The sequence below is a fragment of the Sorex araneus genome, chromosome 3 (assembly GCF_027595985.1).
Source record: "Sorex araneus isolate mSorAra2 chromosome 3, mSorAra2.pri, whole genome shotgun sequence".
Taxonomy (NCBI): Eukaryota; Metazoa; Chordata; class Mammalia; order Eulipotyphla; family Soricidae; genus Sorex; species Sorex araneus.
Window position 1 is genome coordinate 171,192,379 of NC_073304.1, and position 22,886 is coordinate 171,215,264.

The 22,886-nt window shown below is 57.3% G+C and overlaps 2 protein-coding genes across 5 annotated transcripts in view; one reads left to right on the forward strand and one right to left on the reverse strand.

The window, feature by feature from the left end:
- Positions 1–12,195, forward strand: part of CBL (Cbl proto-oncogene) — a 74,976-nt gene extending 62,781 nt beyond the window's left edge. For 2 of the 3 annotated variants that reach the window (XM_055129842.1, XM_055129844.1), the window contains 4 exons: positions 1,289–1,429; positions 1,713–1,813; positions 3,212–3,403; positions 4,143–12,195. In XM_055129842.1, coding sequence (XP_054985817.1) covers positions 1,289–1,429; positions 1,713–1,813; positions 3,212–3,403; positions 4,143–4,420 — 712 coding nt within the window. In that variant the 3' untranslated portion in view covers positions 4,421–12,195. The remainder of the gene's footprint in view (positions 1–1,288; positions 1,430–1,712; positions 1,814–3,211; positions 3,404–4,142) is intronic. The other variant, XM_055129843.1, reaches the window with a different exon arrangement.
- A 377-nt stretch (positions 12,196–12,572) lies between these two features.
- On the reverse strand, positions 12,573–21,854 carry MCAM (melanoma cell adhesion molecule). Of its 2 annotated transcripts, XM_055129845.1 has the most exons (16): positions 21,614–21,841; positions 19,859–19,983; positions 19,576–19,783; positions 19,416–19,486; positions 19,248–19,335; positions 15,768–15,947; positions 15,534–15,655; positions 15,298–15,460; positions 15,095–15,213; positions 14,872–15,013; positions 14,606–14,727; positions 14,376–14,517; positions 14,196–14,267; positions 13,934–14,084; positions 13,616–13,733; positions 12,573–13,283 (listed from the first exon to the last, which is right to left on the reverse strand). In XM_055129845.1, the coding sequence occupies exons 1-16, from the start codon at positions 21,681–21,683 to the stop codon at positions 13,254–13,256; spliced, it is 1,923 nt and encodes a 640-aa protein (XP_054985820.1). In that variant the 5' UTR covers positions 21,684–21,841; the 3' UTR covers positions 12,573–13,253. The 2 variants fall into 2 exon arrangements, with proteins under 2 accessions (XP_054985820.1, XP_054985821.1); XM_055129846.1 differs by lacking the exon at positions 13,616–13,733 and having other exon boundaries at positions 21,614–21,854.
- Between the last annotated feature and the right edge of the window lie 1,032 nt (positions 21,855–22,886).

Here is a 22,886-nt window from a genome sequence, read left to right on the forward strand (position 1 = left end):
GTAGACCGAAGGAGGGGTTGGAGTCTACTGCCTGGAATCTGTGAGACACTGAGATAGAGTTGACTTTAGGCATGTTGTAGTTCTGGTTCAAAATCTTGTGTTTCAGGGCTGGCGAGACAATACAGAGGGTTGAGCCGACCTGGGATCAAACTCAGGTACTGCCAGTAGTACTTATGAGCCAAGAGCCAGGAGTAAGCCTTGAGTATACAAAAACTTAGGTTTTTTTTTTTTCTTTGTCTTTAGTAAGCTGCTAGTGCTTTTACATTTAGGCGAAGTAAATATTGAATGCAAATAGGTGTTCCTTTGTAGAGTGTTTAGGGTGGGGAGTAGAGGAAGCACTCATCCACTTACCTCCCACAAATGCTGCTTTCTATATTATGGGCTGGGCTCTTGTTTGTTTTGGTTGAGGTGGGGGAGAGCCACACTTAGTGGATTCTACTCAGTGGTGCTCAGGGCTTACTCCTGGCTCCACACTTAAGGATCACTCCTTGTATGGCTCAGGGGACCATAATGGAGTGTCAGAGATCAAAACTGGCTTGGCCATGTGTGATCCAAGTGCCGCTGTACTCTCTCTCCAGCCTCAAGATTGGGTTCTTTTTATCTTTGCATTCAGTTTCATTGGTGGGTGGCAAGACCAGTTTTGTTACAGCTTTCCTGCTGAGTTGTGTTCAGAGGGACCAACAGCTCTAATGCCCCAGGACCGGAGTCCAAAGGTCTGGTGTGACTCCAAGGCATTTCATCAACTCCTTACTTGCTGTACATTCCTGGCAAATGGGAGAAAACCACACTGTGGCTGGCATGTGCCCAGTGAAGAATAAGTTGGTATACTCCCTTTCAGAAGACCCCGGTACATGCGGTGCATCTGAGACAGAAGAGCTGCACTTTTGGCCCATGGAAACGGAACAGGTTCCACGGTGTATTCTAGCCATACCTGTCTTGGCTGGGAAGCAGTTGTTTCTTCAGTGGTGTCCTTCTGTGCTACCATGTCATATCAGAATGGTGTTCTGTTTGAAAATCACTTATTTCGTACTTGGAAGTTTTCTGGATTTTTTTTTTAATGGGGTTCCAAGAGATACTACAGGGGTTAAGGTACCTGCCTTGAAGCTGGCTGATCCTAGTTCTATCCCCAGCTCAGCACATATGGTCCCCAGGCACCACCGGGGGTGATGGGCCTAGGTCAGTTCCTGGCCTGTGTTTCCCAGCACCCCGAGGAGCTGTCCCCAGGCACTGAACTAGGAATAGCACCAGTGACTATGGCCAAAAAAAACAAAACTTCTTTCTCTTGCAGACCTCTTCCTGTACCAAAGCTGCCGTCTGGGGAGCAGGGTGAGAGTGAGGAGGACACAGAGTATATGACTCCTTCCTCGAGGCCCGTGGGGCTGCCGAAGCCAGAGCTGAAACGGCCTTTGGAGCCAACCCAGAGTTCATGGTAATGTCCCAACAACCCTTTTCCAGAATTAGGTGGACCCCATTCACCTCCTGACCCACTGAAATCACAGCCCACGGATGAATCTGTCCTGACTGTGTGACCCTCATGTAGGTACACGCAGTTCCACTCGGGTGTCATCAGCATCACAGTAATCTTAAAAACCCAGGCTGCTTAAGAGCCAGGATGTTCATGACAGAGGAACGTGCGTTATCTTGATAGAATTAAGTATGGAGTGTTGATAACAGTTTGATTTCATCATGATGTCACTTTCCTCCTGTTGCAGCACGGGTGATGGTGACCAACAGGCAGATAGCTGCACATACGAAGCCATGTATAATATTCAGTCCCAGGCTGTGCCTGGCGCCCCAGAGAGTAGCACCTTGGGTGAGTAGCCATTTTACTGCTTTCAGAACTGTTGTGTGCCTTAGAAATAAGGCTGTAGGGGGCTGGAGCGATAGCACAGCGGGTAGGGCATTTGCCTTGCACACGGCCGGCCTGGGTTCGATTCCCAGCATCCCATATGGTCCCCTGAGCACCGCCAGGGGTAGTTCCTGAGTACAGAGCCAGGAGTGACCCCTGTGCATTGCCGGGTGTGACCCAAGAAGAAAAATAAAATAAGGCTGTAGACTTTGAATTAGTGAATTAGTGAATTAGTTTGATCTAAGTAGATTATTTGATGTTTGTTGTTGTTGTTGTTGTTTTCCCAAAAAATATCTTTGACCCATGGACAGTAAAACTCCTCTTATTTCCTGTTCACACAGTTCCTTTTATCCTTTTCCATCCTTCTAGGGCCTGGACACATTTGTGATGTATGGGCTTGGAGTGCGCACTGCTCCCGTCATTTCCATTGCTTTTTAGCATTGGTGAAATTCTTTTGTGTGTGGGTGGCGAGTACCCAGTTCCCATGCTAACTCACTCACCAGGGTGAAAGTTCAAGAAGGCTTCACACACAGAGCTTTTTGTTGGCTGATCTTCCCGGGTTAAATGCAGATAAAAATGTTGAATGAAGGCTAGGAATACTTGTACCGTGAGCGAGCGTGCCATGCGTATTGGAGGCCCTGACCTTCTTCCCCATCACCACATGCTTCCAAGCCTCCTTCCCAGCATTGGTGTAGCCCTCATACCACCCCTGAGAGTCAGGAGGCATGGATACCCCAAGGCCCAACCACCTCTGTTTAATCAGTTGATATTGTTTGATTAACTTTTTATTTATTGGGTTTAATTTCATTTCACACATGACACTTAATCAGGATGTTCCTTCAGTAATTTTATTGCATTGTATAAAGGTGGTATTAGTGTTGGGGCTGGAGCAATAGCACAGCGGGTAGGACGTTTGCCTTGCACGTGGCCGACCCGGGTTTGAATCCCAGCATCCCATATGGTCCCCTGAGCACCGCCAGGGGTAATTCCTGAGTGCATGAGCCAGGAAGGACCCCTGTGCATTGCCCCGTGTGACCCAAAAAGCAAAAAAAAAAAAAAAAAAGGTGGTATTAGTGCATTAATAAACTGTAGAATATATGTTTTTAATGTTGAATGAATGATACAAATGGCACTTGAACCTTTGACAGATGTGGCCTTGGCAAGGGGCATTTCTTATCATATTCATGAGCAAAAGCTGTATAGTGAGGAGACGTTCATTCTTTTTTCCTCTGCTCTTGGGCCTCGCATAGTGTTCAGAACCAAAACTGTCGTGTTCTGTGTGCCCGGGGACACACAGCTGCCACACTCCCGCAGCAGGCCGAGTGTGAAGTGTTACGAGTCACGCCAACACCTTCTTTCCAGGGGACGGAACTCTGGCTGCAGCCCAGGCCAGCGCAGGCCCCGAGGAGTCGGAAAACGAGGATGATGGGTACGATGTGCCGAAGCCGCCCGTCCCGGCAGCGCTGGCACGCCGCACGCTCTCAGACATCTCCAACGCCAGCTCTGCCTTTGGCTGGTTGTCTCTAGATGGCAGTCCCGCACGTGAGTCCCCAGGCAAGCCCACCTTTGTGCTGCTGTGTTCTCTGGCTCAGGATTTAAGGGGAGACAGTGACTGGCTGTGGAGGAAGGGAGGAGAGTAGTTGAGCAGATGGTGGCAGGAGAGGAAAGCAGAGCCCAAGTCTTGAGGAAGTTGAGCTGTATTCAGGCATTGTTGAATCTTGCTTGACATAGAAATTGGGGGTCCTTAAGCCCCGTTGCCCCCAGCTTCCTGACTAGCAGGCCCTATCCCAGTGGCACAGCGCATGCACACACCAGTTGGCCTGGCAGCGGACCTGCACCTGTGGCTGCCTGGGAGGGCAGCCGCTATGGCTCTGTCACTTGGAATCTAAAGTCGGCCTTGGGACAGCTGGTGAAAGAGATACCCGGCACCCAGCTGCCAGGCAGGCCCGCCTCCTATAAAGCTCTCTTATGGCAGCAGAGCCCTCGTTCTGTCTGCTTCCTGGTAAGAGGAGAAGTTTGGAGTCTTGTCCACCCCCTCCACAGTTATAACAGTAGTCCAGGCAGTAATGTGCGTGAGCCCATACCGTGCCGAGTGCGCAGTGTGATGCCAGGGCAGGTGCCAGGGACGTGTGGAAGGTTACTCCACTGGGAGGATGGGCACACAGTGCCAGTTTCCAGGCTCCTTACATCTATGATGTCCGCCTGTGACTGTGAGTCCGGGTACTACGCGCTCAGGGACTGACCAGAGCTGAATTTCTCTCCCAGATTGGCAAGTCTTCTCTATCTCTTTCAGACTTCACTGAGGGTTCCCAAGTTCCGGAGCGACCTCCCAAACCATTCCCGCGGAGAATCAACTCTGAACGGAAAGCGGGGAGCTGTCAGCAAGGGGGTGCTACTGCTGCCGCCGCCTCGCCACACCTCTCCAGTGAGATCGAGAACCTCATGAGTCAGGGCTATTCCTACCAGGACATTCAGAAAGCGTTGGTCATTGCCCACAACAACATCGAGATGGCCAAAAATATCCTGCGGGAGTTTGTTTCGATTTCTTCTCCTGCTCATGTGGCCACCTAGCACCTTGCCTCGCTGCAGCTTTAGAGGACCCTGAGCTGAGCTCTCACTCACTCGGTGGCACCTCACAGGCAGAGGCTCCTCTGGAGACAGCACAGTGGGGTCGCGACCAGTCTGTGGGGTCCTGTGGTTCCAGGATTTCAAGGCGGAGGAATGAAATGGAGCAGCTAATATGTTTGCAGATCTTACTTGTTTTGGGAGTACATTGGAAGGTGCCCTTCCGTCCCCACTTAGAGTGTGGATTTTTATTAAATAGTAGCTTACCTGGGGAACCGTCCAGAAAGCAGTGGGAGAGGTTTTGTGCTCTAAATTCTAATTGAATACTTAAGATTTTCCTGGGTTAAAGAAGTGATTGTGCGTGCGTGCGTGTATGTCTGTCTGTGGTTGTGCGTGTCCTGTGATTCTAAGATTAACCTGCTGTCTGTGTTGATCCCGGGCAGGGAGTCAGCACAAGAGGTCTCAGAAGGAATCTTCTCAAGACTTCGTCTACTGTGGTATCACACCCACCCTAGTGCACCTGTCACGGCCAAAACACTCCCCTTTGCTTGGATTCTTGCGCACAGAGCTTGTCTTGTGCTCTTAGGATCCCCTCCTGCTCCCCTGCCCCTCTGCCCTCCTCCCGCCTCTCCAGTCTCTGACCAGCCAGGACCAGCCTTACTGATGCCGAGTGCCTTCTCGGCCATTCTCTCTTGCGTGGGAATGCGGATTTGAATGTTCGAAGGGTGGGGGAGCATCCCATTGCTCTATCCTGGCAGTGCTGTTCGATGCCAGCAGCTAACACTGGTCACTCCAAAGTACCATTTCTCCAGGACATTGAATCTGCTCGGACAAGAGCTCTTCATTCTGATGACTTGGCTGATCTACGATAGAGGCCTCCGGTGCATTCCAGCCCTCTGCAGAGCACAGTCTGCGGGAGCAGTTGCCGTGGGCCCGGGTGGGAGCTGATCTAAGTCAGGACCTGTCTGCTCCAGGGCCGGGGGGGGAACATGGGTTTCCAGTGTGGCTTTCTGACCTGTCTGCCATGAAGCTTTTTGAAGAAGTACTGTTCCTTTGCTCTTTCCTTTGTTACATAAATACTGCACAAAGAGATCATAGTATATTCAGAATGGCTCTTCTCCCCAGCAAATGAATTACAGTTTATTTGGACATCACCCTTTGAACTAGAGCAGCTTGTTGCAGAAATGATTCTCTTTGCCCTTGAAGGAGTGAGTTGGGGTTGGGGTATACCATTTTGCTGATACTGATCCCTTTCCTACATGGTGCCACCAGCGACTGGTGTTGTCCTGTGGCTCTGGGGACGCGGCCTCTCCTGCACGCTTCTCCCATCTTAGGGCTGTGTCCCTAGGACTGAGGTGTCATCCATGACCTGAATGACTTTTGGACACTCAGGAACTGAGCTGGGGTGGGCCTGGTGCTTGGGACCACTGTGGGCCCAAGGAGAGGGCTCAGTACTCGGAGTGGAATGCCAGGGTCAGTCCCAGAGGCGCCGCTGGGTGACCCTCGGGCTCAGGTAGCCTCTGTCTTAATCTTGCTTGCTTCCTGCCCTGGGAGCCTGTGCTCTGCCTGTTGCGGGTGACTCCTGCCCATCCCAGAATCTCCATGTTTTCCCTTTCGAGCCAGACAAAGTCCTCTGCAAAGACTGTTCTCTCCTAGACTGTCAGCTTTGGGCCAGAACTATCCAGGCTCTTTTTCCCATTCATGTCATCCTCAATGTAGTTCTTTCATCCTCTTGCTCCAAGCCATTGACCTTCTGAGCTGGCAGTTTAGGCCTTGTCGGCCTGTTCTTGTCTAGTAGGTTCTTTACCCATGTGGGGAGCTCCTGAATAGGGGGCAGAGTGGGGGCGGGGGGGCACGATGGTATACGAACACTGTCTCCTAAAAGCCACAGCTACTGTCACATTACAGCCATTGAGTGCTGTGCTTTGTTTCGATGTGGACAGTCCAGATAACTGGGAGAAGGCCTGTCCTCCTGTCTCTCCACTCCGCACTGGTCTTCCCTCACTCCTCCTCCAGGGACCAAGTCCACTTCTGCATCCTCCCATGCGGCTAGGCCCATGTCTTCAGGGATTTGACCTTTTCTGCGTAGACACCCACAAGGGCCAACCTTCCCCTCTGTCGTCCCCAACCTTGGGGGCAGCGGTGACCTGGGAACCAGCTCCTGGTGTGCAACGTGGGCCCCGCGGATTGACGTGGTCATGAGTTGGAGACATGTGTCTGCCAACATTCATGGTGATAACTCAGTTCTCTGGACGTGCTGAGGACACTGGAGGTTCTCGCCAGGGGAACCTCAGGACAAGTTGCCATTGCCTTGTTTTAAAATCTCCAGAAAATTTGGTTTTTGGTTTTGAGCTACATCAATTAGTGTTCAGGGCCTCCTCCTGGCTCTGCACTTAGAGATCACTCCCCGCAGGCTCAGGGACCTTCTGGGGTGCCAGGTATGGAACCCGGATGGCCTCATGCAAAGCAAACACTCTTAACTTTACTCCAGCCCCTTCAAACTTATTTCTTAAATTTTCCTCTGAGGCGGTAATAATCATTACTTGAATGGCGATTTTTCTTTTTTTTAAATTAAATCACCGTTGAGATACACAGTTACAACGTTGTTCATGATTGGGTTTCAGTCATGTTCCAGCACCTGTCCCTTCACCAGTGCACATTTCCCAGAATGGCAATTTTTAATTCTTTGGTTTAACTGACTGTTCTGAAGCCGCTCTTTCCCCAGCCCATTCAAGTTCCTCCCTCGCTTTCATGCACATGGGACAGAGGTGAGGTCTAGTCCTTCACTGTGTGCAACGCTTTCTTTTCTTTTTTTTTGGCTTTTTGGGTCACACCCAGCGATGCTCAGGGGTTACTCCTGGCTTTGCACTCAGGAATTACTCCTGGCGGTGCTTGGGGACCATATGGGATGCCAGGGATCGAACCCGGGTCGGCCGCGTGCAAGGCAAACGCCCTACCCGTGTGCTATCGCTCCGGCCCCTGTGTGCAACGCTTTCTGAGAGACTGCAGGCTCCTTTGCCCAGCCTCGTGCCTTGCAGTCTGGGTGCCCACACTACCTGCTCTGTTGCCCCCCACAGTCTTTCCAGTGAAAACAGGTGAGGGCATGTAGGGCGCATGCCCTTCCTGCACCAGTGTTAGTATTATCTGAGTAGCCGGGTCATGGGTGTGGGTCAGTTTCTGTCCCCTGCACCCTCTCCCAACCTGCCTCATGTCTGCCCATCTCTGCTTCCTTGTCTTGGGTGATTCTCACCATTGGGGCTCGGGACTGGATTCACACTATTAGAATTGTTGTTTGAGGATCAGAAGTATTTGGGTGTGGGGAAGGCACCAGAGCAATAATACAGGGGGTACGGCAGCCAACCCAGGTTCTATCTCTCGCATCCCATATGGTCCCTTGAGCACCACCGGGAGTAATTCCTAAGTGCAGAGCCAGGAATCAGCCCTGCGCATCACCAAAAGCCAAAAGAAACCAAAAAAAGTAGTCGAGGGCTGGAGCAATAGTACAGCGGCTAAGGTGCTTGCCTTGCACAGGGCTACCCCTGGCTCGATCTCTGGCACCCCAGATGGTCCCCAAACTCTCTCTGCTAACAGTGATTTCTGAACAACACTGGCTGTGGCTCAAACCCCTCCCCCCATTCCACAAAATAAAAGTATTTGTGAAAGGGAGATAGATGTTCTTCTTATACTTAAAGTATTTATTTCAAACATGAAATTTTTTACATTTGCTTACAAAGTAAGGACCAGCTCCCGAGCCCCCCTCAGACAACACAAACAAGCTGCAGACCTCTGTGTGCAGCAGTGGGGTCACTGCAGGACACCCCTCCCTCACAGCATGACCATCAAAGGGGCACCTTCCCACAACCTCAGAGCTCCATCTTGCCTTGGCCTCTCTGGCTCTGCAGTGAGTCCTGTCCGTGGGGCGCTGTGTCGGTGGAGGCCAGTGTTTGGGTGTTTCCCGTGTGCCTGAGTGTGCGCCATGTCCTGGCCCCCATGCAGTGACATGAGGGGCTGGCACTGACTCGGGGCTGTGGGCCTGAGCCCTCAAGTATTCACATTTGACCCTAAAGTGGCCCTTCCCGGAAGATAGCGCCGTTTTGTTCACAGCTCTATTCTGTGGGCGGGTGTCTCCTTAGTTGTCCTGGTTCAGACCTCTTCAAGACTCTAGCCTTTAATTATTCTCTAGCTTTATCATCTGGGATGTTTTGTTTCATCAGTGTCTCAGCAGTACTCACCAGTTTTGTTTTCTGGGTTTTGTTTGGTGGCCTGAAGGCACACTGGCCAGTAACTGAGGCGTAGGGCAGCCCATGGTTCCCCTTCTTCATCTTTTCATCCAGCTGCTTGTCCTAATCCCCCTGCTGAGAAGTCCCAGCCTTTGGGGACCTGTCACCATCTCCCTTACATTTAGGGCTTGGTTCCCGGCAGTTCTGTGTCTGAGAAGGGCTGGAAGTGGGGGTCAGGGGTGGCGCCTGTCTTTGGAGCCTGATCTTCAACCTGGTTTCTGGGAGCCGGACAGGAACAGTGACCTGGGTCAGTTCTCAGAAAGTCCAGCCTCCCCTTCCGCTTAGCAGCTCCGAGAGGCCCTGGCGGGCTGTGACTCTCCTGCACCCCCAAGCGCCACCACTTCAGTCCAGAGTCTCCTGACTCGGGGTCATCCTTCCCGCCGCCGCGTGAGTGTCCCTGACTCTGACAGCCTTCTGGGGACAGTTCCTGGACTATTCTTTGCCTAGCACAGACTCCATGTCGAGAGTTAAGGTTGGAATCCTTCGGTTACAAGAAACAAATGCGACCGAGGAGGGGGCAGTCCGTGGGGTGCGGGCAGGTGTCCCTGGGTTCAGGCGGAGAAGGGGAGCTGGGACAGGAAACGGAGCTGCATGGGCAGGCCTGGCCCAGCAACGAGCACCACACACAGCTGCAGCCGCTGGATGCTTGGAGGAGGTGGTGTGGGCAGCAGAACTGCCCCATGAGCACTGGGCTCTGCTGGCCTCTGCTGGCCACACTGGCAGCTCCCTGGGGAGTGGGTGAGGCAGGGCTGCAGGGTGAGGTTAGGCGTCACTGAATTCCGGCTGCCGCTCATTTCTCTGTCCCTCACCACCCTCAGGGCCCGTCTCTGGCTCTGGATCTCGATGTTCTGCTGTGATGGCATTGGCCATCGCCCTCTCTCATCTTGTCAGGGTTCTCGTGTGTTTTCTGGAGAGCTGCTCTTGCCTCTGCCCCCCACACAGTGGCCTCGTCTTTCTCTGGGCCCACACACCCTTGTGCCATCTTACTGAGATGTGGGGTGTCTGCTGCCGAAGCTCCCCTTTTCTTTCATTTTAAAATAGTTTTACTGTGCATACCATAGTTACATTTTTAAATTGGCAGAACTCACCCCCCCCCAGCCCCTGCCCGCCTGCCTGGCTCCCTTGGACAGCCTTGGCCAGGATGTGGCAACTGCAGGGGAACCCGGGTGCTGGGAGCACCTCCCCCAGCGCCGTTCGCCCTCCCTGGCCAGCTGCGGACGCTGCACTCCGAGACTCAGCTCCTTGCTTTGTCATGTTTTTGAAGACTGCATCTCGATGCCTGAAACTTTTGACCTTCCATAGCTCATCCTAGCGCCTATCTTGTTGTTCAGGTATTTCAGCTCCTGGAGTCACTGGCTCCACACAGAAGGAACCTGCATTCCAAAGCTCTACACTGAGGCTATGAGAAGGGCCTGGGGTCGGGGTCAGTGTTGGCGCCATTAGTCTAGGCTCTAAAATCGAGAGGACAGAGAGCCAGAGTACCACGTGCCTTCCCTGTGTTCTAGGAAGTCGGGTTGGGAGTCCCCGGGCCGGAGAGACAGCTTGAGGGGCCAGAGCATGGGCCCTGCATGCAGGGGGTCCGGCTTCCTTTCCTGGCAGCACGCGGCCCCCTGAGGGTATCTGGGGATGGCCCCCAAGCAGACTGAAGCTCAGAGCGGGGTGAGTGCCAGAGTATCTGGATTCCCGAAAGTAGCACAAGGGGTGGGTGGGGACCTGTGCACTGTCAGATGGAAACTCTTGCCCAAGGGCCAGCTGCTGACGAACAGCCTGAGCCGCATGCAGCGCGCATGCACGTACATCTGACCCCCACACCTGAGTGTACCCCACTGCGTGTCGTGCCCCATGGTCTCAGTTCCAGCCACCGCGTGACAGCACCTTCCCCACGCCTCTCTCCACTTCTCCTGCCTCCCTGATCCCGAGGAGGCCAGGGCAGTGTTGCTCAACCCTTGCTGAGTGCAACCCCACAGGCATTGTGCCACCTCTGCCCAGGCCCTGGGGTGGGGCCGAGCTGTGGGCCCAAGCCTGGCACTCCTGCCAGGGTTCATGTGCCAAGGTGGCATTTCCCCCTTCTGACCTACCTCTGATCCTGGGATGGCTGAGGGTCACCCCTGGCTGTCCGAAAATGGGCAGGTAGAGAGAGCGCCTCCTGCGCCCCCACCCAGCAACCTGTCCTGGGCCCCCTTGGCCTCGGCTGCTTCCCACCACATTCTCTCCGGGCGCAGCAGCTGCGGGCGCAGTGTCCTGGGCACCGGGCTGCCTCCTGATTCACACTGCCCGGCCTCCAGCATCGTGGCCTTGACCTGCTGTGAAACGGGGCTGGGTCGGGCAGGGCGGCTTTGAGGGGCCTCCACCATTTGCTGCTGGCCCTGGCAACTTGGGACTTTTAACCTTATATATCTTTTCTTTCATTCAAAACAAAACAATTTTTAGCACACTGAAAAAAAAAAAAGCCAAACATTTTGTGCCTTTCTAAGGCAGCACTGTATCCCAGGCTGCATTTCAGACTTAATATGGAAATAGCAGAGTCTCTGTTCCTCCACCTTGCATGTCAGGAGCCCCCAGCGTCCAGGGGAGCAGGTCCAGAGGGTCCCGAGAGCAGGTCAGCGCCACTGCGCACTTGCTGCAGCACGGGCTGCAGTCTTGCCCATCTTGCTGGTTTTTGGGGGGAGGCTGTGTCTCCAGCAGAGGCAGAATGTTTCAGGCTTCCCAGCACCCCTCTCCTGGCCTCCGGTCCCGTTCATGTCCCAAGCGCGTGGAGAAGTATAGGAAGGATTCGGGGGTGGGGGTGAGGGGTCTATTTTGCCTCGATCCCACTCTCGCCTGGACCTCTCGCCTCTCTGCAGACCTGCCTGTTTCTTGTTTCTTGACTTAAGCATTAAGTGGCTCGTGCTCCCGGCAGGGTAGCGAGACTCCAACCCTGGCTCAGCATGGGGCTATGGTGCATCTCGGCAAAAAAAAAAGAAAACATTTCCTTGTGTAAAGGAGTTTTATTTAAATCTTTTCTTTTCTCAGTTCATCCCTGCCTGTAAGTAGAATTGGGAGCTAGAATCCATTTTCTTTCAAGTCCTCCTTCTACAGGATTTGGACATTCTTGGCCTGGGTGGGGCTGGAGAGAACATGCTGCTTTCTCCAGAGTGAACAGTCCCGATTTGTATATCAGTGTTAAAAATAAAACAAAAGCTTAGATGAGATTTTTGTGGACTATTTTAAAAAATGTGTCATTAATATAAAAAAATTTATATTAGCAGTATTTAATCATCCTCACCTGTAAAGGAGAAAAAAAAACAGAAGGTAAATATTCTTACAGAGAAGCAGAGCTTTAAGATCCATTTTCATTTGAAGTCCATTTTGTTTTGCCGATGTATTAATGTTTTAGAGGTCTGTTATACTAATGTTATTTATTAATTTTTTTCATTTCCATACACAGTTAACTAAAGAGCTTTTTCAAGCACCCGTCTGTAAAAAAAATATTTTTAAATAAAGTTCTTTTGTTGTAGCTGACTGGGATTCTTGCTGCTTCTTGCTGGGGGTGATGTTGTTGGTGCCTGCAGGGTCGGCTGCCCGACACCCCCTTCTCCACACCCCTGCTCCACTCTGCACCGAGGTGGGTGCCCCAAACCTCCGTCCTAACCTCACCAGGCTTTGCTTCCTTTGCATGAGTCCAGTTCCTACTGTGGCGGCCCTGGGGTGGTGGCTCTGTGGCAGTGTTTGTGTGGATTGACCCTGAGTTGCATCCCCAGCACGACCACAGAGAAAAAGGGGCCAGGGGTCAGTCGCCAGACTGCGCACAGGGTCTGCATGCAGAGGCCCAGGTGCCAACCCTGGCACTGCCAGCTTGGCCAGGTATAACCCCAAAAGAAAAATAACCACATAGGATATCTGGGACAGTAAGCTTTATTTTTCATTTATATATATATAATATATATATATAAAAAGGAAACAATTTACACAACCTAACACCATCATATATACACACACATACATACAGATAACACTCCCCTGGGTACCACACCGCCACTGGGCCTGTGTGCCATGGTGCAGGCCAGGCCAGCTTGTAGAATTTCCGGCTGCTATGACAAGAGCCTTAATCCCAGGAAGGAGAGTCCCGGCCTCTGTCCCCTGCCTCCCCCCCACCACCTGTCAGTCTTAATATGGTCTTGGGCGGTGGACCCGGACCCAGGAGAAGGCGGGGCTCGGTGACCCTGTCTGGCCTAGAGCCTTCGAGCGTCCTCTGATGGGACAGCGACTTCTCAGGGATGACCCCAGTTCCTGGCTTTGGTCCTGAGAAAGGAGTGTCCCCAGAGGCAGGGCAGCTGCTGCTACCGAAGGGGCTACCCGACCGAGTCCCCCAGGCTTCCGTGAGCCGGCCCTGGGGACATGTGTTCTGCAGCTTCACGCAGGAACCTGAGACGTGGAGGGCTGGTGCCCGGGAGGGGCCTCGGGCAGGAGCTGAAGCTTCCCTGGACCAGTGTTTGGCTTGGCGGCCAGCCTGAGTGCGGGAAGCGGGGAGCAGAAATGTTCCAGGCAGCGAAGGGCACATCGATCCCTGAAGTCCTCCGCTAGTGCTTCAGATCGATGTATTTCTCTCCCTAAAAACCAGGGCGAGAGGGGAAGTTGGTTGCGACAGAAACCAGCTCTGGGAGGCGAGAGGTGCTGACTGGAGCAAAAGCTGATGATGAACATGAAGGGTGGGGGGCAGGGAGGGGAGACCAGGGCCCGACCCCTCCCCAGGCACCACGCAGGAGGGAAGGGTACTGGGATAGGGCCTTCGCTCCGCCTTGGGAGCCGCCTCCTCTCCAGGGGCTCCCCCTGCCCAGTGCCCGCTCTCCCCACACGGTGAATGTTGGGGGCCACGAGGCCCAGCAGCCCCCGTTGTTCCCTGGAGCTGGGTCGGTCCCTGGCCCCCCAAACCACCTCCTACCTGGTCTCCTGGAGCCCTCTTGTCTTGGCTGCCGCCCTGCAGGAGGCCCATCTCTTCGGGGAGCTTATCTGACTTAACTTCAACTACAAATTCACTCTTACGAGGCGGGGGCAGCGTGCTGGGAGGAGGGAGGGAGGCAAGAGGTTGGCAACTCGGGGGGAGGGCCGGGCCGCCCAAGGGGCCGCTGGGAAGGCCCTGGGCCGGCTGAAGGGCTCGGAGGGCCACTCAGAGCAGGAAACGGGCCGGGCCGGGGGGGACAGTGTGGCCAATGGAAGTGGGCAGAGCGGGAGAGCGGGCGGGCGAGGGGGCCGTGCTTACATCTCCTGCTTGCCCGAGCGCCCGCACGGCAGCCGGCCCTTCTTGTAGCAGTAATAGAGCGTGGCCCCCAGCACAGCCAGCACCAGCACGCACACGGTCACCGCCACGATGACCACACCCTTGCTCTCGGGCGGTGGCGTCAGCTTCTTCTCTGTCCCACAGAGATACCGAGTCACTCCCCACGCCAGGCCGCATCCACCACCGTCCCCCTGCCCCGACCCCGGGGGAGGGCAGGAGGCTTCGGGTCTCAGGCCCAACTCACCTGGGGACGTGCTGTTGGCTCTGGCATGGGGACCAGCAGTGGCCGGGATGAAGTCTGGGGTTGTGTTGGTGGCTGGCGAAAGGGAGGATCAGCAATGGAGAAGGGGGTTAGAAACAGCCCCGGGCAGGGCCCTCCTAACCCCTGGCGCACCCTGCCAGACCCGCGCAGCATGGCCCCTACCCAGCTCCAGGAAAATGACAGTGGAGTTCTGGCCTAGGGCATTGGCCGCCACACACTCCACGCCCGTCTCCAGCAGCTCCGGGGTCACGAGGACACTCAGGGTGCTCACCACGCTCTGGGGACCTTGGTCGGCTTCACTGACCTACAGGGAAGGAGGTGCAGGTCAGGTGGCGGCGGGGAGCCAGGGGTCGGGCGCCCAGCGGGAGGGGTGGCTACGAGCAGGCACGCACCAGGCCCTCCACGGTCCAGGAGATATTGGGCCGGGGATGTCCCCATGCCTCGCAGGACAGGTTTAGGGCCGCGTTCTCCTTCACCCGCATTCTCATCTCCTTCCACGCCATCCACGGGGAGCCTGGGGGAGCAGGGGGGCTGGTGAGCAGCATCCCCACAACCTGCCCCCCATAGCCCCCCCCACCACCACCAGCAGGGTCTTCGTCTTCAAAAAGCCAGAACCCTGCCACTTGCAGGGGCCACTGGGTGTGACTTGGAGCCTCACCGGAAACAGTCACGTTGACCAAGCGGGTGCCGTTCAGGCCGGGGACGCTGGGCGCCGAGGCCACACAGCGGTAGCCGCCCCCGGCCTCTCGATTCAGGTGATGGAGCTGGAGCACAGGCCCCTCCACCAGCACCTGGCCTGTCTGGGGGGTGGGAGAAGGGACAGGACGTCAGCCCCCAATCTCCACCCCCGGAAGCCCCGCCGCCCAGCAACCCCTCAGTACCTTCTCTCGGAGCCACCGGAACTCCAGGGCCTGGTTACTCTCGGCCTCGCAGCTCAGGTTGAGGCTGCCGCCCTCCTCGCTCACAGGAGCCGGGGGGCCCACGTGGACATCAGATACATCTAGGGACACGCATGGGGTCAGCAGGGGCATGAGGAAGGGCATATGCCCCCCCGCCCCAGCAACCCCACTGTCCCGCTGCTTACAGTTGACCAGTAGCTCCTGGGGGTCACTCTGCAGCGAGTCTGTGGTCTCCAGGTCCAGGCCCTGGCACTGATAGAGCCCACTGTGCTCCCTCTGTGCGGGCTCTAGCACCAGGACCCCGTTGTCCTCCGTCGACTGCTCCTCCATCTCTGCGGTGCTGAGGTTCTGCGTGCGAATCCACTGTGAACCCGCTGAGCCTCCCGCCTGCACCCCGCCTGCCCCCGCTCCTGCTCCGCACCTTCCAACTGATGCTGAAGTGCGGCTGGGGGTTGCCGTCGGCCACACACCGGATCTGCACTCGGTCCCCTTCCTTCAGCAGCCCCTCGGGCTCCACTTCCAGCCACACTTTCTCTGCTGGGTCTGCTCGGGCCAGGGGGCGTCTCTCAGACCGGGAACTGCCTCCCCGCCGGCGCCTGGCGTGCAGGCATTGCCGCCAGGACCTCCCCTCCCCCGGGGCTGGGCTGGGACTCACAGAAGACGGGCACCATGACCTCCTTGGACTCTTTCATGCGGTACCCGTTGGGCATGCGGTAGCTCAGCTCGCAGTAGAAGCGCGCATCACGGTCCTCCTTCCCCAGCCGGGCCTTCAGGACGCTGCGCAGTGTGTACAGACCGCTGGACTCGGCCACCTGGGAGGACTGCACGTGCACCCCTGCAACAGGAGGGACAGCCACTCAGCCCTGCAAGGGCCACCCTGTGGCCCATGGGTTCTCTGTCTGGGCGCCGGGGATGGAAGTCAGGACCTCAGGCATGCAAGGCCAACACTCCCCGGTGGGCCCGGACAAAAGCACAGAAGTTTGTGATGACTGAGAGTCGGAAATCAGCACCCAAGAGCTGAGAGCTGAAAGGAGGTAAAGGGACAAACAGGATAACCTTCAGCACCTGTACTGCCAGCAGTGATGTCCGAAAAAGAGTAGGGGGGGACAGAGAGAGAAACAAAGAGAAGAGAGAGGGGAGGGAGAGAGAGAATGGTGCCAGGCTGGGGCAGGGGTGGCGGGAAGGAAACTGGGTACATTGATGGTGGAAAATGTGCACTGGTGGGGGCTGGAGCGATAGTTCAGAGGGTAGGGGGTTTGCCTTGCACAAGGCCGACCCGGGTTCAATTCCCAGCATCCCATATGGTCCCCTGAGCACTGGCCAGCAGTAATTCCTAAGTGCATGAGCCAGGAGTAAACCTTGTGCATCACCAGGTGTGACCCAAAAACAAAACAAAACAAAAAAGAGTGCACTGAAGTGATGGGTGTTGGAACATTGTAATGACTGAAACCCAGTCATCAACAACTTTGTAACTGTCTCACAGTGATTCAATAAAAAAAATCTTTTAATTACTTTTAAAAAACAGCACAAGGCTGGAGCAATAGTACATTGGGGAGGGTGTTTGCCTTGCATGCGGCAGACCCAGTTCGATGTTCGATTCCCAGCATCCCATATGGTCCCCCAAGCACCACCAGGAGTAATTCCTGAGTGCAGAGCCAGGAGTGACCCCTGTGTGTGCGTGTGACCCAAAAGAAGAAAGAAAAAAAAACAACCAGCACAGAAGTGTGGTGTTGGTTGGTTGGCTGGTTGTGCCGCTGGGAATGGAAACCTGGGCCTCCCTCCCCGATCCCTGCCTCACCTCCCTGGCCCCCCACTCGGACTGCAGGACGCTGTGTGTGGGCAGCAGGAGGGCAGACACAGCTGGCCACAGGCCGAGCATGGACCTGGACACTGGCAGATCTACTCTACGGACACCCCGGGTTTTCATCCCCAACAGTGGTCTTAGTGGGGGGCTGGGCCCAGGATGCACCCCTGGCCTCTCCACTCCTCTCCATAGCCACAACCCCCTCCACGACCACCCACACTGTCTACAGCTGATGCCCGGGTGCAGGAGGGGCTGCCCAGCTGGAGAACCCTGGGTCTCAGTGGGGACCAAACAGGGCGCAGGGGGAGGGGCCCAGCGGGCTGATTCCAGGCATCCTGTGCCCCAGAGGTCTCAGGGTGCCCTTATTTGAAATGAAAACACAAAACAAAAGACAAAATGAAACACAAAGAAACACAAAATGAAAACACAAAGAAAGCGACCAAAGAAATGCTGACGGAGCTGAGAGCAGGCTTTGCTGGGGGTTCCATCCCTGGTACCACAAGGTCCCCCAAGCACCATGCACTGCCGGGTATAGTACTACTTGCCGCATAAAATGCACCAGGGACATGGTTCAAGAGTAGCACATACTGGGGCTGGAGCGACAGCACAGCGGGTAGGGCGTTTGCCTTGCACGCAGCTTACCCAGGTTTGATTCCCAGCATCCCATATGGTCCCCCGCACACCGCCAGGGTAATTCCTGAGTGCATGAGCCAGGAGTAAGTAACCCCTGTGCATCGCCGGGTGTGACCCAAAAAGCGGAAAAAAAAAAAGAGTAGCACATACACCTCATATGTGGGAGGGAGGCTCTGGCTTCAATCTTTTGCCCCACAAAAATAATCATCATCAAAAAATTTTACAGAGTAATTTTGATTTGGGGTCACACATAGCAATGCTGAGGGAAGCCTATGGTTGTGGTGCCAGGGACTGACCCAGGGTTGGTCACATGCAAGGCAAACCCCTTTACCCCTGAACTATCTCTCTGGATCTCCCATACACCAAACTTTTTTTTCTTTTTGGGTCACACCTGGCGATGCACAGGGGTTACTCCTGGCTCTGCACTCTTACCCCTGACGGTGCTCAGGGGACCATATGGGATGCTGGGAATCGAACCTGGGTTGACCATGTGCAAGGAAAACGCCCTAGCCGCTGTGCTATTGCTCCAGCCTCACACCAAAATTTTAAACCGATATCTATTCCTTAATAAACTTACCTATGTGGGTAAGTACCAGTTTCCTTCCCCAAAACCCAAGAGCACAACGTTCCAGTTGGCATGAATTGGTGTGTTATATTTTGAGGGTCTGGGAACACTCAAAATTTTTCCATATTAAAAAAAAAAAGGGTGACAATGTTCCCAGACCCGTAAAATAAGTTACCAAATCATTGAGAAATAGAACACTTAGCCTTCAGCCAGTGAGTGGGGGGTTCCTGTAATAGAAACAGGCTCCAAGTCCTCCATACACTCATCAGGGTGTATGTCAGGAGGTGTCCAGAGCAGGAAGCCTCCGTCTAGACCATTTTTTTCCGGGAGTGGGGGAGGGGCGCACCAGTCCACACCCAGCTGTGCTCAGGGCTTCCTCCTCCCTCCTGGCTCTGAGCTTAGGGATCTTGGAGATGCTGGGGGGGAGGGACCAGATGCGGTGCTGGGGATTTGAACCCTGGCCCTCCGCAGTCAAGGCAAGCCTGTTCCACTATTCTATCTCTCCAGTCTTCCTCTTCATTTCTCTGTGCAGTTTAACTCTTAGGAAAATCAGGATCTTGTTGTGCACTTTTTAAAAAAAGTCAAACAGGTGGGGCGGGAGCGATAGTACAGAGGGTAAGGTGCTTGCCTTGCATGCTGCCAACTCAGGTTCGATCCCTGGCACCCTAGATGGTCCCCCGTATGAGTTCAGAGCCAAGAGTAACCCTCCCATGCAACAGCAGGTGTGGCTCCCAAACAAAACAAAACTTAAGCAACGCCCCCCAAAAAGGCAAATAGGGACCTGAAAGATAGTACAGGGATTAAGACGCTTGCCTTGCATGCAGCTGACTCAGGTCAGATCCCCAGCACCCCACACGGTACCCCAAGCCCTGCCAGAGTGATCCGTGAGTGCAGAGCCAAGAGTGAGCCCTGAGCACAGACGGGTGTGCTCCCCCCAAAATTAAAAGTCAAAGAGGGGCCAGGGAGAGACTCAAAGGGCTGGAGCGCAGTTTCATTCAGACTCCAGGGTCCCCTCCCAAGCACTGCATTGGTCACCCCCAAACACCCCAAAACCTTTGCCCTCCCCACAGAGAAGTCCAGTGAAACCCTCTGCCAGCGGGTGTGGAGCTGCCAGAGGGCCAGCGGTCACTCACGGTTCTTCTCCTCCTTCAGGGGATGGCCGTTCTTATACCAGACAACTTGGGGCACAGGGTACCCGTTCCTGCCCACACAGGTGGCCACCTGGGGAGGGAGGGCAGGGCTGAGTCCCCGCAATTCCGCCTGCCCCCCCTCCCCACTTCCTTCCCGGCCCCCCTGCTCACCTCCTCAGGCTCCTCACTGTTGATGGAAATGCCCACGTCATTGACCTGGATGCTGGGCTCCTCGGGGGCTTCTGCAGGGGAGAGAGGAGGCGATGGCCCGGCCGCCCGAGGAGGTGGCCCGACTGCCCTGAGGCTCCCTGCTGCCCGCCCGGGCACTCACTGTACACCCGCAGCTGGATGCGGTGCTCCTGGGAGCGGGGGCGCCTGCCCTGACACAGAAACACGCGCTCGTCATGCGGCGTGACGTGGCTCAGGACCAGCGCGGCGCCCCTGCCCTGCAGGCTGAGCCGGTGCTGGTACTCGCCGGGCTCGCTCTGGCCCTGGCCCTGGCGCACCCGGAAGATGGGCGTCTGCTTCTCCTTGTGGACCTACAGGGGGACAGGAGGTGAGGGACGGTGGAGCAGGGCCCCCCGCCTGCCGCCCGCCGCAGCCCGGACACTCACGGAGAACCAGTCAGCGTGGCTGGTGTTGCCGGGGGCGTGCGAGGGGCCGCACAGCAGCAGGGCCGTGCTGCCCACCTCCGCCTCCACCAGCTCCGGCTCGGGCACCGCCGCCTCTCCGGGCACACCTGGGAGCAGGAGAGGGGCCCCCATCATGGTCAGCTCGGACACCGGCTCCCCCAACTGCTGCTGTGGCCGTCCCAGACTTTAGAGGGTCACCCCTGCCTGCTCCTGGCTCCCCCCCACCCGTTCCAGGGACCCGGGGCCCTCCCTGGTGGCTTGGCGGGGGCCATGGCTGTGGGCCCAGAGGAAGCCCCTATCCTCCCGGCGCCCTCCTCGCCTCTGAGCTCAGCGCGTGGGAATGCGAGGCATGTGCCAGCGGGGCACACAGGCCCCTTTGTGACCCACACCCAGGGGAAGGCTTCACTACTCTACCCTCTGCCCCCTGCAAAACACCCCCAGACCCCCGAGACCCAGTGGGCCAATCCAGAGCCAGCAACTCCCCCTTCCCCTCCCTAAACAGGCCCACACACCCCCATACTCAGAAGACACCCCCCACTTCTGGGGACTTGTGAGTCCCCAGAGGTCAGGGCAAGGGCCAGGCGGTGGGCAGCAGTGACGTCAGCGGTGCCAGTGGCTGCCCGGCCTGAGGGCTGATGTCATCAGGCACCATCTGACTGGACTCTGGGGTGCCGGGGGTGCCTCCAGGGCCACCGCCAGATGAGGCCGGGTGGGGGCAGGGTAGGTGGAGGGGTCTGGGACCCTGCTCCCAGCTGCAGACCCCTGACTTGGTTTCCCCAACCATGAGAGGAGAATGGGTAGGGAGAGGCTGGGCCGGCAGCTGCCTGTGCCCTGCAGCCCTTTCCCCCCGAAATAAAGTCAGCTGGGCAGGCAGCCGCCTGGGGGGTACCCCAGGGACGCGGCGGGCTGGGCAGGAGGCCAGGAGCTGGTACTGCCTCGCCCTCCCCTTCCGCAGCCCGACAGCGGACAGCGGCTGCGACGGGGCAGCGGGCCAAGAGCAACACGGGCTCCGCTGCGGGCCATACAAGGGCAGCGGCCCAGAGCGGCGAGGCCGTCGCAGAAGGAAAGGCTGGAGATGCGGGGGTCTCTCCCCCCCCTCCAAGGGACGCCCTTGCCGGAAGGTGTCCCAAGTCGGGGCGCTTCCGCCGGGACTTCTGGATTCCTCGTCTTGACCACCTGTGGTCCCATGCCCGGGCGGCGTGGAGGGGGGGCGCGCGGCGACCCACACGGTCCCCCAATCCGTGCCAACTCCCAGCAGTGCCAGCGCCGCACGCTCACCTCCAGCCTGGCTCTAAGCCCGCGGAAAGAGAGGGCGGTGGGGGGTGCTGACAGGAAAGGGGGGCCCTGCAGCGAGGAAAACTGCCTTTTCCAGCAACAGGCAGGCGCGGAACCCGGGGCGTGGTGATGCGCCCCAGCCGCGCGCCCCGTCTCCGCGGTACCTGGAGAGCGACGCTCCCCGGCGCCCCAGACGCTCGGCCCCACCCCTTCCCGCTCGGGGTCCCGGGGACGCAGGGCTGAGAAGTGGCCGCGGAGAGTTGCCGGCGCGCTCCGAGCGAGCGAGGGGCGCGGGGCGCGGGACGGGGGCGCGGGACGGGGGCGTGGGATGCGGCATGCAGGGCGCGGGATACGGGATGCGGGGCGCGGGCATGGGGCGCTGGGGCAGGGGCGCGGAATGCGGGGCGGGGGCGCGGGGCGCGGGCGATGGGCGCGGGCCCGGCCCGGGGCGCATCCACTCACCCGCAGCGCGGCGGCAGCGGCAGCAGCACAGGGCGAGCAGCAGCGCGCAGGCCAACCCCGGGCGCCCCATGTTCCCCGTGCGAGCGCCCGAGCCGAGTGAGGGAGCCTCGCGCGGCCGGGGGCTGACGTCAGGGGGGCGGGGGAGGGGGCCCGGGCGCCCCGCCCCGCCCCGCGCAGCCCCCCGCCCCCGCCCCGCAGCCCTGGGGCGGACCCGGCGCCGCAGAGCCCAGCTCAGCGCCCTGCGCGCCGCGCCCCGGGGGGCCCGCGTCCCCCACCCGCACCCCCACCCCGGGCGCGGGGCGTGACAGGTGTCTCAGGGCCGGCCCCGATGACCAGAGCCGGGCCGGGTCAAAAAGGGCCGCACTCACCCCACCTCACCCCGGGCCTGGCGGTTCCGCCTCTGGGGTCCGGGGGAGCGGGGCGCCCCTCCCTGCCTGCTCCACCCTCCGCAGAGCTCCCCGGGACCCCTGCCCTCCCTGTCCCCCGAGAACTGGGGCCCGGCGCGGGCGGGCGCTGCCCAGCCTGATCGCTCCACTGCGGCGGCCGCCGGCTTGGCCGCGCTCCAGCCTCGCCGCCCTGGCAAGCACCCGGGGCCGCCTCGCCGGGGGAGGTACCCGGGCAGAGGAGAGGACCGCGCGCCCCGAAGTGGCCCGTACCCCAGCCACGGGCCGCGCTGCAATCGCGGGGCGCTTTCTTGAGGGTGGGGTGCCCCATCTTCTGGGAAGCACAGCCCAGCTAGGACAGAGCCTCCAGGCAGATGTGTCTCACTCTACGCCACCCCCACCCCAGACAAGTTGTTCGCTTGGATTTCCAGGGGAACGCTGAGTAATTTCTTTTGTTTTGGGGCCACACCCGGCGGTGCTCAGGGGTTACTCCTGACTCTGTGCTCAGAAGCCACTCCTGTGGGGGGCTCAGGGGACCCTCTGGGATGTCGCGGATGGTCAGGCAAAGACCCTCCTCACGGTACTATCGCTCCAGCCCCGCGCTGAATAAATTTTTTTGCCGTTTTGAGAAGCTGTTTGGCCGGGGTTGGCCAAAGAAGTTTGGGCCCCTGGGAATCCAGGCCTGGAGAATCCTGCACCCAACCGCTGGAACTCCAAGCTGGGATTCAGTTTCTACACCCAAAGGAAGACAAGGGAGGGAGTTCAAAGGTGCCCTAAAAACCTGTTGCACTTCCCGAGTGTTGGGGGCCACTTACCCCCAGAGTCTCCTTTGCTCCCCACCCCCCTGGGGGGCTCAGAAGTCTGGGGTGGGGGTGGCGTAGAGTGGGACA

Excerpts from the sequence above, each read along its gene's own strand:
- MCAM (XM_055129845.1), bottom strand. The coding sequence starts at position 21,683 with ATGGGGCGCCCGGGGTTGGCCTGCGCGCTGCTGCTCGCCCTGTGCTGC. Across the intron at positions 19,336-19,415 it reads ACAGTGAGGAGCCTGAGGAG|GTGGCCACCTGTGTGGGCAG; the intron begins GTGAGCAGGGGG and ends CTCCCTCCCCAG. Across the intron at positions 13,734-13,933 it reads CGCTCGGGCAAGCAGGAGAT|CACGCTGCCCCCGCCTCGTA; the intron begins GTAAGCACGGCC and ends CCCTCCTCCCAG.